The sequence below is a fragment of the Salvia miltiorrhiza genome, chromosome 2 (assembly GCF_028751815.1).
Source record: "Salvia miltiorrhiza cultivar Shanhuang (shh) chromosome 2, IMPLAD_Smil_shh, whole genome shotgun sequence".
NCBI lineage: Eukaryota > Viridiplantae > Streptophyta > Magnoliopsida > Lamiales > Lamiaceae > Salvia > Salvia miltiorrhiza.
Genome location: NC_080388.1, coordinates 55,796,306 through 55,811,366, shown reverse-complemented (window position 1 = coordinate 55,811,366; position 15,061 = coordinate 55,796,306). Strand labels below are relative to the sequence as shown.

Genomic DNA, 15,061 nt, shown 5'->3' with positions numbered 1-15,061 from the left:
TTTATTAGTGCTACTAGAAGATGAGGAATTATTCCGACTGCAACGCAGATTAAATCTACGGATTTAATCTAGATATTAAATGGCTTATGAAGTGAATTAAATCTACGTATTTAATTTATACACGAATAATGAACAGAAGCCAGTATTTTATTACAATTACAGAATCACCGAGACATAGAATATACATCATTAATCCTCCACTACATTTTTTTCCCACCACTACACCTACTCTTCCACCCTTTCCACTCCACTAATTCCACTACACCAAACTTTCCACCTACTCCCTTCCCCACCACACGCAAGAATGCATCTAACATTCCATTATACAGGCAACAATCTTTTCATCATCTTCATTCTTCACTAAGGAACCGAAGAGCAGCCACGAGTTCTGCCATAAGTACACTGCTCCGGCAGTGTTTTGCAAGGCGATTCCAGCCATCCAAAAGGTTCCCAAAAATTCCCAAATTAATTGTGTATCATCTTTCATATGTTTTCTATACTTTGGCAAAATTTCAGAAGGTTTGAAGCTCTTATGATTTATTTATGAATTTGTAAACATCACTGCCCATCTGGAATACATTTTTGGTAAACAATCTTTGGGAGGCCATAAGTAAAGTTTCAATCGGTGAAAACCTTTGAAACTTGAATATGTCACTCTAGACTCCCGTATCTTTCTTTTGACATCGGCCTCACCATTTTTGAATAAGGGAAACAACCGGTATAAATTCTTGAAATCTAGTTCTTATTCCATGTACCATCCAGTAGATTTTACAAACCTACGACTTTGAGGTGGCAAAGCCCGACTTAAATCTTTGATTCTCAAGCCTAGCTTTCTACTGAATATTCAATGACATGTTGGGAACTTACTTGCTTAGTTTTAGAATTTTTGGTGAAGCCTAAAGTTGGTTTTCTGATTTATGTTATGAATCTGCCAAACTTGAACGCTTTTTGTGCACTGAACTTTAGACAGTCATATCTTCTAAACCATGAATGTTCTTAGATTAAATCCAACTGGAGAGTGTTATGATCTCTCCCTAGTTTCCAGATTGACCCTTGGGGTTCCCAGTGGAGTTTTGTAAAGGGAGATATGAATTTTCAAAGAAAGCCCACTGACTTGGTTGTAATCTGGAAATCTGAAATTTTCAGATTTTTGCTTGTTAAATACCCATCTTTGAGAGGGCATATCTTGCTCGTTTGAATTGTTTTTCATTCGATTCAAATTGGAGAATGATCCTTGAAATGTCTAGTTTCCAGAATGTCTTTTGGAGCATCATTTGGAGATCCGAGGCAGATTTGGTGTCTGTTGCAAAACAACCCCTTAAGAGCTCAAGTTGTTGAATTATTTTCTATGTATCAAAGTTTATTTTAAAGGATGTTTCATGAAAGATTTCGTATATGTGCGTAACAAGTTTGGGACTATTTATTTTAAATGAGGTCCGTTCTTTATTTAAATTATGATGGACTTTTAATGAATATTTTTGGGATTAAACTCTTATTTCTTGATTTATATAAATTATTTTTTTTAAGGACTTATAAATATGAATTTCGTAGGCCTACTGACCTACTGTGATCGACGGTTTGTCGATGTCTAATAGCTTTGAAAATTTTATAGCAAGTCCTGACATGAGTCTTGAGTACCCTGGTAAAATTTCAAGCCATTCCAACTTCGTTTGATACTTCTTTAAAATGCAAAACCTAAACTGCACATAACTACCGAGAATTTCAGAGAACAGATGAAAGAGTCATTTATTTCAGTAGCTTCCTGTGTGATCTAGCTTTCCAAATTTTTATGGTATTAACCTTATTGTGTTAGCTAGATATCCACCAAAGTTGAGCCCAGTTTGACAACGTTTACTATTTGTCAAAAATCCAAGTTTTCGATTGTTCAAAACTGCCGAACATGGTAGATCGTGGTAAAAACGTCATATCTCTCAAACCACTTGGAGTTTTCGACTCTACTTTTTTTTATATGAAACTAGATTCGAAGATCTTTCTTTCGGTATGAGTCTCGAGTCCAGGAGATGTCGGAGTCAGAACAGATTAAATTTTGAAGTTGAGTCAGTGTAAAAACAGAGCATGTTTTGATGATGTTTGATTGTGATTCTTATGTGCCTTATGTGTTTGTGTTGCCTATGTGTTTGAATGAGATTAGACGAGGTATGATTGATTTTTTACTGTCTTTAATGTAACGAATTATGGATGCTAGAACCCTAAAACACTAAAAGATACCCTAGGCACGTAGAATTAGACTTTGTCTTATGACAATTACTTCACGAACTTATCGACTCTTCATCAATGAAGGTCCGGGCGACAGAAAGTGAAGCCGAAGAAGAAACGACTCCACGCCAGCTTTAAGAACAATTGAGGTGGGCAATTTCTTACGCGTAAATAAAATGCTATGCAAGTGTTATGCTTTAAAATGCAAATTGGATCTTCAAGTATGGTATGCTTTATTATGCTTAAATGAGTTAAGCTTTATTATGATGCACATTAAATGATTACGCTTATTTACGCTTGAATGCTTTACGCTGATAAGTTTATGCTTATGTTTGATGCTTGCGTCTGTTGGGGAAGGCCTCCCTCAACAGTACGATGCCGTGTCCGCTGAGGAGGGCCTTCCTCACGGCGCGATGCCCGTGTCCGCTGAGAGAGGCCTCTCTCGCGGCGCGATGCCAGTATGCCAGTATGCCAGTGTTACAGCGTCTATTGGGGGAGGCCTCCCTCAATAGTACGATGCCGTGACCGCTGAGGGAGGCCCCCTCTCACGGTGCGATGCCCGTGTTCGTTGGGGAAGGCCTTCTCCACGACACGATGCTTGTTTATGATTGTTGATGATGAAGAATGCCCTTATGCTATTTATGAATTTGGAAATGTTTAATGAGCAAATGATATGAAAGAAACTTATGCCTCTTATGCGAAGTTGTGTTTTGTTGTTGATATTATGTTATATGCTTGGCACTGCCCACTAAGTACTCTTGTACTTAGCCCTTCGATGTTTATGTTTGTGCAGGTTGAGCTGTGATGGGCGATGAAGTGTTGTTGCTGAGTGGAGTTTTTGTCGAACTTAAAGTAGGCTCAGAAAGGGTACATGTCTTCATACATGTATCTCAGTTATGCATTCCGCTATAAACACTGATTATTTCAGTTACGCCTTCCGTTGCAAACTCTGATAATATTTTAGCCAAGCCCCTAACGATGCCTTTTTCCTTTTAAGGAATATAACGCGTATACAAGTTCTTTGAGTACCCTTTTTATGCGACCTATGCCTTTTTCCCTTTTAAGGAATATTTCACGCGTATTCAAGTCCTTTGAGTATTCTTTTATGCGCCCCTTTCTCAACCCGCTTCTTAATTTCCCTTCCCCAGTCATGGTTTTCCCGGATTAATTATCCTTAATTAAGGCCGGTCGTGACAGAGTGGTATCAGAGCAGTTCGTTTGCTCTGAGCCTAAGAGTTTATTTAAGCCAAACTTTGAATTGATCACTAAAGTGTCTAGAGTTCAATCGACAAAGCTCAGCACTTCATCGCATCACACTCAACGAAGCAGAATGGTAAGCTCTTCCAAGTTTTGAGTTAATGTTTACAAAAAGTGAGAATTATCGTAATAGCAAAGTGAGTAACTGTCAATAGCCATGTTAAGTTGTTATTGAATGAAATGATTTACGCAAGTGCGATTAAGTATGCCTATGAACATAGAGCTATTAAGTTAAGAGATCACCACTACGACAGAACATAGAAAAAAATTAGATTGTATCTTTTGGTGGCTATAGTGAAGGAAGCAAGATAAGTGATACGTATAGAAAAATTTTCTTAAGCTGATGATATTATAGCCACTATAAATCTCCATGACTTATGCTTAAGTATCCAGTTTAGATGATGTGATATTATATGCTTAAGGATTGTTATGACTCATAGATTTGAGATGCTAAGGACCCTTAAAGCTTACTACATCAATGATCAATGATGTCATTGGAGTCATGACTTGCTTACAAGTTATATTAAGTTGACATTTACAAGAATTCTTTTGAGGTTTGTATTAGATTATGCTAGGGTGTACTAATTGGCACATCTTTGCTACCAGAATGCCGCCTAAGAGAGGACGCCCTGCGAGAAACAATAACAATCGCAGAAATCGTAACGTTGTACCCGAAGAACCACAAGATGCTCGAGGACATAACCCATGCCCTCCGCCCCCGACTAGGAGAGTCGAAGAACTCTTTTTAAGGCAGAACCCACCTACGTTTGACGGAACAAGTGAACCAGCTGAAGCTGAGATTTGGGTGCGTGCAATGGAACGCATCTTCAACTTCCTACGTTGTACTGATGAGGAGCGCCTATCTTGCGTCTCGTTCCAACTAACAGGATCAGCTGACTTCTGGTGGGAAGCACGACGAAAAATCCTGACACCGGAACAATGGGCAATCTATACTTGGGAAGATTTTAAGACGGGATTATATGATAAATATATCCCGAAAAGCTATAGAAAGAAGAAAGAAGCTGAGTTCTACGAGTTAAAGCAAGGAAAGAAATCTGTGGTTGAATACGACAAGGAATTCTGCAACCTGTCGAGGTTTGCTCCACAACAAGTGGACACAGAGGAGAAGATGGCAGAGAAATTTTGTGCCGGACTGCGGTACGAAATTAGGATGGCTCTAGCAAGCCACGGAGGACTCTCATACACGGAGTCTCTGAACAGGGCACTTGACATTGAAGCTGCAATGCCGTCGGACAAGTCAGCCCCATTGTTGATCTCAACGCCAAAAGACTTACCAGTAGCCTCACATACTCTCAAAGGGAAGCGCAAGTGGGACAACAACGAAGACAATATCAATCAGACCAGTAAGAAAGTGTGGCAAGAAAATGAACGGGCCGAACAGTTTATTCAACCAAGGTACGAGGCACAAACTAATCTCAAGCCAACTGGGGGTAACCAAGGTCAGAAAGGAGTTTTACCTTGCCCAAATTGTGGTAAGATGCATAGAGGTGTTTGTCGGGCTGGAACTAACGGTTGTTACAATTGTGGCCAAAAAGGTCACTACTCCACGCAATGCCCCAACAAACAACGAGGTTCAACAATTGAGAACACCCACACCCCCTTGCCAGCAATACGTGGACACTTGCGAAATCAGCCTCAATCACATCAGTGAAAATCTTATGGAGACACCGCAGACAAGAGAAGCTACGCGGGAACTTGAAGACAAGATGAAGGAAAAATACCCCGAACTGTTTTAGCAGAGATATGCAAATTTCGGGACGAAATTTTTGTTAAGAGGGGTAGTATGTAGTAGCCCGCTCTTTTATTTATGATTAAAACTAGTAAATGCAAATTTTTTTAAATAAATCCAGTTTATGGTCCTGATTTTTTTTCAGAAACAGAGTTATTATTTTAGCTTTATATTTTTTTTTTACGTATGAGAAAAAAACGCGACGAGGATTATTGAGCTATTCAATAATTATTATTTCCAAGTTGTAACTGACTTAGCAAAGTCATGTTATTTATTAATCGAAAAACAGAAGCAGTTATATTTTATTAGTGCTACTAGAAGATGAGGAATTATTCCGACTGCAACGCAGATTAAATCTACGGATTTAATCTAGATATTAAATGGCTTATGAAGTGAATTAAATCTACGTATTTAATTTATACACGAATAATGAACAGAAGCCAGTATTTTATTACAATTACAGAATCACCGAGACATAGAATATACATCATTAATCCTCCACTACATTTTTTTCCCACCACTACACCTACTCTTCCACCCTTTCCACTCCACTAATTCCACTACACCAAACTTTCCACCTACTCCCTTCCCCACCACACGCAAGAATGCATCTAACATTCCATTATACAGGCAACAATCTTTTCATCATCTTCATTCTTCACTAAGGAACCGAAGAGCAGCCACGAGTTCTGCCATAAGTACACTGCTCCGGCAGTGTTTTGCAAGGCGATTCCAGCCATCCAAAAGGTTCCCAAAAATTCCCAAATTAATTGTGTATCATCTTTCATATGTTTTCTATACTTTGGCAAAATTTCAGAAGGTTTGAAGCTCTTATGATTTATTTATGAATTTGTAAACATCACTGCCCATCTGGAATACATTTTTGGTAAACAATCTTTGGGAGGCCATAAGTAAAGTTTCAATCGGTGAAAACCTTTGAAACTTGAATATGTCACTCTAGACTCCCGTATCTTTCTTTTGACATCGGCCTCACCATTTTTGAATAAGGGAAACAACCGGTATAAATTCTTGAAATCTAGTTCTTATTCCATGTACCATCCAGTAGATTTTACAAACCTACGACTTTGAGGTGGCAAAGCCCGACTTAAATCTTTGATTCTCAAGCCTAGCTTTCTACTGAATATTCAATGACATGTTGGGAACTTACTTGCTTAGTTTTAGAATTTTTGGTGAAGCCTAAAGTTGGTTTTCTGATTTATGTTATGAATCTGCCAAACTTGAACGCTTTTTGTGCACTGAACTTTAGACAGTCATATCTTCTAAACCATGAATGTTCTTAGATTAAATCCAACTGGAGAGTGTTATGATCTCTCCCTAGTTTCCAGATTGACCCTTGGGGTTCCCAGTGGAGTTTTGTAAAGGGAGATATGAATTTTCAAAGAAAGCCCACTGACTTGGTTGTAATCTGGAAATCTGAAATTTTCAGATTTTTGCTTGTTAAATACCCATCTTTGAGAGGGCATATCTTGCTCGTTTGAATTGTTTTTCATTCGATTCAAATTGGAGAATGATCCTTGAAATGTCTAGTTTCCAGAATGTCTTTTGGAGCATCATTTGGAGATCCGAGGCAGATTTGGTGTCTGTTGCAAAACAACCCCTTAAGAGCTCAAGTTGTTGAATTATTTTCTATGTATCAAAGTTTATTTTAAAGGATGTTTCATGAAAGATTTCGTATATGTGCGTAACAAGTTTGGGACTATTTATTTTAAATGAGGTCCGTTCTTTATTTAAATTATGATGGACTTTTAATGAATATTTTTGGGATTAAACTCTTATTTCTTGATTTATATAAATTATTTTTTTTAAGGACTTATAAATATGAATTTCGTAGGCCTACTGACCTACTGTGATCGACGGTTTGTCGATGTCTAATAGCTTTGAAAATTTTATAGCAAGTCCTGACATGAGTCTTGAGTACCCTGGTAAAATTTCAAGCCATTCCAACTTCGTTTGATACTTCTTTAAAATGCAAAACCTAAACTGCACATAACTACCGAGAATTTCAGAGAACAGATGAAAGAGTCATTTATTTCAGTAGCTTCCTGTGTGATCTAGCTTTCCAAATTTTTATGGTATTAACCTTATTGTGTTAGCTAGATATCCACCAAAGTTGAGCCCAGTTTGACAACGTTTACTATTTGTCAAAAATCCAAGTTTTCGATTGTTCAAAACTGCCGAACATGGTAGATCGTGGTAAAAACGTCATATCTCTCAAACCACTTGGAGTTTTCGACTCTACTTTTTTTTATATGAAACTAGATTCGAAGATCTTTCTTTCGGTATGAGTCTCGAGTCCAGGAGATGTCGGAGTCAGAACAGATTAAATTTTGAAGTTGAGTCAGTGTAAAAACAGAGCATGTTTTGATGATGTTTGATTGTGATTCTTATGTGCCTTATGTGTTTGTGTTGCCTATGTGTTTGAATGAGATTAGACGAGGTATGATTGATTTTTTACTGTCTTTAATGTAACGAATTATGGATGCTAGAACCCTAAAACACTAAAAGATACCCTAGGCACGTAGAATTAGACTTTGTCTTATGACAATTACTTCACGAACTTATCGACTCTTCATCAATGAAGGTCCGGGCGACAGAAAGTGAAGCCGAAGAAGAAACGACTCCACGCCAGCTTTAAGAACAATTGAGGTGGGCAATTTCTTACGCGTAAATAAAATGCTATGCAAGTGTTATGCTTTAAAATGCAAATTGGATCTTCAAGTATGGTATGCTTTATTACGCTTAAATGAGTTAAGCTTTATTATGATGCACATTAAATGATTACGCTTATTTACGCTTGAATGCTTTACGCTGATAAGTTTATGCTTATGTTTGATGCTTGCGTCTGTTGGGGGAGGCCTCCCTCAACAGTACGATGCCGTGTCCGCTGAGGAGGGCCTTCCTCACGGCGCGATGCCCGTGTCCGCTGAGAGAGGCCTCTCTCGCGGCGCGATGCCAGTATGCCAGTATGCCAGTGTTACAGCGTCTATTGGGGGAGGCCTCCCTCAATAGTACGATGCCGTGACCGCTGAGGGAGGCCCCCTCTCACGGTGCGATGCCCGTGTTCGTTGGGGAAGGCCTTCTCCACGACACGATGCTTGTTTATGATTGTTGATGATGAAGAATGCCCTTATGCTATTTATGAATTTGGAAATGTTTAATGAGCAAATGATATGAAAGAAACTTATGCCTCTTATGCGAAGTTGTGTTTTGTTGTTGATATTATGTTATATGCTTGGCACTGCCCACTAAGTACTCTTGTACTTAGCCCTTCGATGTTTATGTTTGTGCAGGTTGAGCTGTGATGGGCGATGAAGTGTTGTTGCTGAGTGGAGTTTTTGTCGAACTTAAAGTAGGCTCAGAAAGGGTACATGTCTTCATACATGTATCTCAGTTATGCATTCCGCTATAAACACTGATTATTTCAGTTACGCCTTCCGTTGCAAACTCTGATAATATTTTAGCCAAGCCCCTAACGATGCCTTTTTCCTTTTAAGGAATATAACGCGTATACAAGTTCTTTGAGTACCCTTTTTATGCGACCTATGCCTTTTTCCCTTTTAAGGAATATTTCACGCGTATTCAAGTCCTTTGAGTATTCTTTTATGCGCCCCTTTCTCAACCCGCTTCTTAATTTCCCTTCCCCAGTCATGGTTTTCCCGGATTAATTATCCTTAATTAAGGCCGGTCGTGACAAAAACAATCCTAACTTTCAGCATGCAAAAATCAATCATGAGTGGAAAATCAGTTTTAGCTTTAAAACCATTGTTTCTGAATCAACTGAACGCCCGAATATTACTGAAAATGGATTTGATTTCATCCATTTTCGAAATATTCATTCACATGATCCAGAATTGGTATTGGGTAAGTATACCATATTATAGAAAAAAAATATTTTATTATACAATTTCCTAATATTAGTTTTGATTGTGTATTTAAATTACATTTTTTTGTAGATATTCTTGGGGAGGTAAAAACTGAAAATATTACCATAGATTGTGTTGAAATGAAGCATGGCAAAGCTAAGAAGTGTGACATAACATTGGCTGATGTAGAGTAAGTTTCTAAATTTTTCGTTGAATAATGATTAATATTTCTAATTTTATTTTAATTTATGTTTTTAATTATATATGTAACAGTGGCACACAAGTAATTTGCGTATTGTGGGAATCATATGCCGATGAACTCAAGATATTCATGGAAAGCAGATCAAGCGAGGATAAAGAACCAGTAATGATAGCTTTACAATTTGCTATGTTATCAACATTCAGAGGTTCATATGTTATTAATCATTTACAATACTCATTTATTAAAATATAACTAAATACACTTTAAGCAGCGTTACTAATAATTTAAATGTTATTTTAGGTGTAACCAAAGTTTCCACAATGAAGCACGCAACCAGATTTTTTATCAGTCCTGATATTCAAGAAGTTAAAGATTTTATATTAAGGTTTGTATACATATATAAATATATATATATATATATATATATTTACAAATAAATTTTGATTAAACATTTATTCATGCATCGACTTTTTACTACATGATTTTTTTTCCATGCTAGCATATTACATCTATTTTTAAGTCCTAAGTCACATAGTATTTGTCCCAAAACGATATCACATGGATATTGAGGTCAAAATTATGATGTCATTTAATTTTTTTGTTAATAACCCGTTTCTCACATATTCTTCACATTTATAATAATTTCAGGCGCGGTCTTACGAAAGATTCCAACAATAACACCATAGCTAATATTTCCAACGTTAGCCGAGAAGTAAAAAGTGAAGAATGGTTGAAACCTGCTTTAGTGAAAACAATTAAAGAGATGAAAAACTCTGAGGTAATTTATAATTTGCTATACATATTTTAAAATATATTCAGAATTAGAAAATAATTATCTTTCAATTTATAGAGTGGAAACTATATCTGCAAGGGCAAAATAATTGACTTTCACCCTGAAGAATCATGGTATTATGAGTCATGTGGAAATGACAAATGCTACAAAGGTGTTCCTAAAGGAAGCAAAATCGGAGATTATTGCAAAAAAATGCAAAAAACCGATTGGATCTATAAATATAAGGTAACTGGTTTTCTAAATTTTAATCTATATATAAAAAATATTACATATAGTATTTTGGTTAGAAATAAAATCCAACTAATTATATTTTTGGTTTCCTATTATACTCAGATTTTTGCTGAAGGTTCTTGTAGAAGATGAAGACGATGAAATATACTTTACATTTTTTGAGGATACTGTACTTTATTTTCTTAAAAAAACTGCTGCCCAAGTAATGGAAGAGATGGAAGAACAGGTTATTAACTTAATATCTAATTTTATTTTGAAGTTTTGCATTACAATATTAATATTATTCATTTTTTTGTTATTAGACAAATAGTAGGAATGACACGCCTGAATTACTTGGCACCATGTTGGAAAGAAAGTGTATCTTTAAAGTCGAGGATGGATATATTTCGTCTTTTACTGTATAAACTCTATCCTACGTGGCGTAATAGAATCACTCTATTCTAATTTTCCTCCATTCTCATTCATTCTTATTTTTTTAAAATTTTTAATCAATAAATTTCTATATATCTAATTTCAAACCTATCATCAACAAATTTCTATATCTAATTTCTTATACATTAATTATATCCCAATCATGGAAATTTATATATTACTTCGTTAGAAGGAATCTAAATATGAGTACAATTGTAAATGCTATTTAACAACACATTCTAACTAAAAATGTGAAACTGAAAATATTGCCAAAAACATGAAACAAACTAATATTAATATTTTCCTCAATTAATTTAAACATGTAATCTATATTTATTCATACAATTTAAACATGTAATTGTAAATGCTATTTAACAACACATTTTAAATAAAAATGCGAAACTGAAAATATTGCCAAAAACATGAAACAAATTAATATTAATATTTTCCTCAATTAATTTAAACATGTAATCTATATTTATTCATACAATTGTAAATATGACAACATATTCTAACTAAAACTGTGAAACTAAAACAGGAAAAACTATTTTCGTTAGAATATATGACAACATGACATATTTTCGTTAGAATATATGACAACATGACATATCATGTTTCGGCTTCATACTTTGGTATTTGCTTCTTCTTTTTTTGTTTTTTTTTTGGAGGAGGAGACAGAAGTTGATTTTTAAGCATCGAAAAATTCTAAAATCATCATAATCAGATTGGATTGGTGGAAGTGTCTAAAATTAGTTTATGAGTTCAGAGAATTGTTTGACTAAAAATATATTTAGTTAACATCTTTTACTTTAAAACAAACTTATTTAATGCTTTATTTTAGTGAAAAAAATCATCAAATAAAAAATGTAATAAATAATTACAAATATTTATATATTTTCATTTATTCCCGTCGATTTTCGACGGGTTACCGACTAGTAATAATAATAATAATAAATTTCCTGAAATCCCGGCCCCAATTAAGATTTTCATTGAATCTACTATTCGGTTTTTCTACACAACTTATTGGACGTACGCAACTTATAATTTGTGTGGTAATCTGGAATTATTATTTTGCAACTGAAATAATAATTAAACGATATTATCAATCTGAATTAATTAAATGTCTTAAAATGTAGTGTGAAATATACTGACCAAATTTCTTAATACGTAAGCCATTTACTGTCACATGATATATTCATTCTCGCATATATTCCATGAACTCTCGAATCATATAAATTTCAAATCTTTTATTCCTTAAGACTTTGAGGAGGATCTGATGATGTCGCGGCGGGATCACATTCTAGTTGGATAAGAGTATTATGTATATATAAGTATATACCGTGCACTCTTATAATTCAAGATTCATATATAAGAATAAGATCAACACTTAATTTTATCTCTATTCAAATTCATATCAGCCGGCATATTTGTAATTTTATTAGGATACATTTGATTTCAGTGATAGAGCAAGGGCCGGGTCCAGTGGGGGACCCACCTCAATTTTATTGAATTATCCCCTAATACTCCTAAATTATACTCCCTCCGTACCACCGGAATGGTGCACTTTTTTTGGACACGAGATTTAAGGAGAATAAGATTATAGTGTAAAGGTGTGTAAATGTGTGTGAGGCCACATTGTTTATAGTGTAAAATTATTACCAAAAAAAGAAATGCACCACTTTCGGTGGGACAGCTAAAAAAAGAATACGCACCACTTTCGGTGGGATGGAGGGAGTAGTATATAGAAGTACAAAAATATTAAAATTTGATCACACCAAAAATTAAATCTTTTTGCTCCCTTGCCATCGGAGGCATGACATGCACCACCAGTGATTGTGGGTGTGTGAATGTACCGTTTCATACAAGCCTAGCTCCTTACATGAAATCATAATAAAACAAAAGGATTTAGATTTTTTTTCTTTCAAATTAACAACTTTCTTTCACACGATATATGCAAGCATGTAAAACATATTATATTATTATGCACAAGTGAGAGGTGACGATAACGGCAACAATCAATTTGTATTTAAATTCCGATCCTACTTTTAATAGGTGGAAACTCTTACTCTGATTCGCACCATCGATTTTTAATAACTTAATTCATGTTAGTGGCACGGCACGGCACTGCTGTCTTAATCAATCTTGTTTATTTTTATTAGGTATGAGCCTAGAACTGAACAGGAATGCTGATATATCATTAATTCTGTATTAATTAACTTAATTATATAATTAATTACGTATCCTACTACTTTTATATTCATTGACTTCACTTCCTGCTTCGTCTACTCAAGCAATCTAACTTGGAGTTCGAGGGTTTTTTAGGACATTAACTTAGATTGATTTAAAAATTATGACAAAAACTTTTGAACTTGTAAAAATAGGACACTAATTTTTTTAGAGTAAAATAGGACACTAATTAATAAGTGTTGCATCCGCATGACATTTTTCGGCCAATTATCGGTCGAGAAATGTCCTATTTTTACGACACTTATTAATTAGTGTCCTATTTTACTGTAAAAAAAAATTAGTGTTCTATTTTTACAAGTCTAAAAGTTTTTGTCCTAATTTCCAAATCAACATAAGTTACTGTCTTAAAAAATATCTGACTCATCTAACTTGTACTCATCAACATAGACATAGTGTCAAAAGAAAGGCTTTCATTATTCAAAAAATAAATACACATAAACAATACAGCAAAATTTATTGGAAATTAAATATATAGAGCTGAGTTTCAATGTCTGGTTTTAAGTTTTTATTTAATAATATAACGTATGCTGTATTATGACAATACGTTTTCAGCAAGAACACTGGGTTAAACTTGTATCATGGTAATTAATATTTTTAATTAACAAAACTAAATGATATTGACAATCCTAATGGCTAATTAATTAAGGTGTTAATGAGGTCATGGAACAATCAGTGATTGATGACGGTATGATTGTTGTATAGATTAGAGGTGGCCAAAAAACCCGGAACCGGGAACCGACCGGAAAATCGGACCGTCCGGGACGGTTCTGGAACCGGAACCGTGATACACGGTTCCAAATCGGAACCAAAACCGTGCTCGGCCGGTTCGGTTATGGTTCCGATTTCTCAAACCGCCGGTTCCCGGTTCCGAACCGGAACCGGAACCGGGAACCGGATTGGAACCGTGCCAGAACCGCCTTGGAACCGTGAACCGAAGGTTCCACGGTTAGAACCGGAAACCGTGGAACCGTGCCTAGAACCGCCTTTTAATTTTAGTTATTTGGTCAAATAATTATTGTCGTAAGAAAAAAAATAACAATTGATATGAATAAATGTAATATTTTTAGAAAAGATGAAATAATTGGAAAAAAAGAAAAAAATATAAAAAATGTGAAAATAATAAATTAACGAAAAAATTAAGAAAATAAATGGGATGATTTGTTCGTGGAGTACCCCATATCCACCACCGAAGGAGATACCACCGATGTGAGCGAGTCATCTCAATGCACCGAAGGCGAAGACTTCGACGACGACTTCGACTTCGCCATGTAGAAGACTTCATGATTATGCGGTGTCACCAAAGGTAAGACGAAGGTAAGAGAACTACGTGGACTTTGATTCCTTCGGGATACGTAGACAACTCAATTATAACTTAAATGTTATAATTAAGCTCAAGTTCTAAATTGCCTTAATTTTATTTTATGTTGTAATTTGTAAATTTTATTTACAAGAGTTGTAAGAGTATAACTTTGAATTATAAGTTCAATTTAGAAAATAATGTATATGAACTTTATATTTTCTTGTGTCATTTATTTTATTAAAGCAAATTTCATTAAATTTTACACAACAATACATAAAATAATAAAAATTACATTAAAAAAAATGGACGGTTCTAACGGTTCGAATCGGAACCGCCGGTTCACGGTTCGGAACCGAAACCGTGAGGGTTATTTTTCGGTTCGGTTCCGATTCCAATTTTTGGAACCGAGAACCGAACCGTGGCCACCTCTAGTATAGATCTTTTGGAGCGATGGACCTGGAAAAAATATATGCTTTAATTAGAATTTAATTTATTTTCCAATTAACGAAGCTCTATTAATTTTTTAATTAAATGAGATTGAATTAAAAGGGAAAAAAAACTTAAAGAACCCTTGAAAGCACAGAAAAGCAGACTAAGGGCCGGGCCTCATTAAAACCTTGCTACGGAAAATCCAGTGGGAAAAACCATTAGCAAGGAAAAAGAGTACCCGTCTAAAGGACTCAAAAGAGCAACAGTAAACCACACAGCGACAAAAGGTGGATGCATCTTCAGGAGCTCTGGCCTGACCATTGCCCCTAAGTGCATCCGG

The 15,061-nt window shown here is 35.4% G+C and overlaps 1 protein-coding gene and 2 long non-coding RNA genes across 3 annotated transcripts; all 3 read left to right on the top strand.

Moving 5' to 3' along the window:
• Positions 1-237: 237 nt before the first annotated feature.
• On the top strand, positions 238-3,245 carry LOC131010426 (uncharacterized). The gene is made up of 3 exons (XR_009096553.1): positions 238-446; positions 2,302-2,366; positions 3,011-3,245. It is a non-coding gene; the product is annotated as an uncharacterized LOC131010426 (long non-coding RNA).
• Positions 3,246-5,762: 2,517 nt separating this feature from the next.
• Positions 5,763-8,770, top strand: LOC131010428 (uncharacterized). The gene is made up of 3 exons (XR_009096554.1): positions 5,763-5,971; positions 7,827-7,891; positions 8,536-8,770. It is a non-coding gene; the product is annotated as an uncharacterized LOC131010428 (long non-coding RNA).
• A 713-nt stretch (positions 8,771-9,483) lies between these two features.
• On the top strand, positions 9,484-10,466 carry LOC131009765 (uncharacterized). Its single transcript, XM_057937174.1, has 4 exons — positions 9,484-9,695; positions 9,959-10,088; positions 10,161-10,328; positions 10,437-10,466. Exons 1-4 carry the CDS (start codon positions 9,631-9,633, stop codon positions 10,464-10,466), a joined length of 393 nt encoding a protein of 130 aa, XP_057793157.1. The 5' UTR covers positions 9,484-9,630.
• The last annotated feature ends 4,595 nt before the right edge of the window (positions 10,467-15,061 follow it).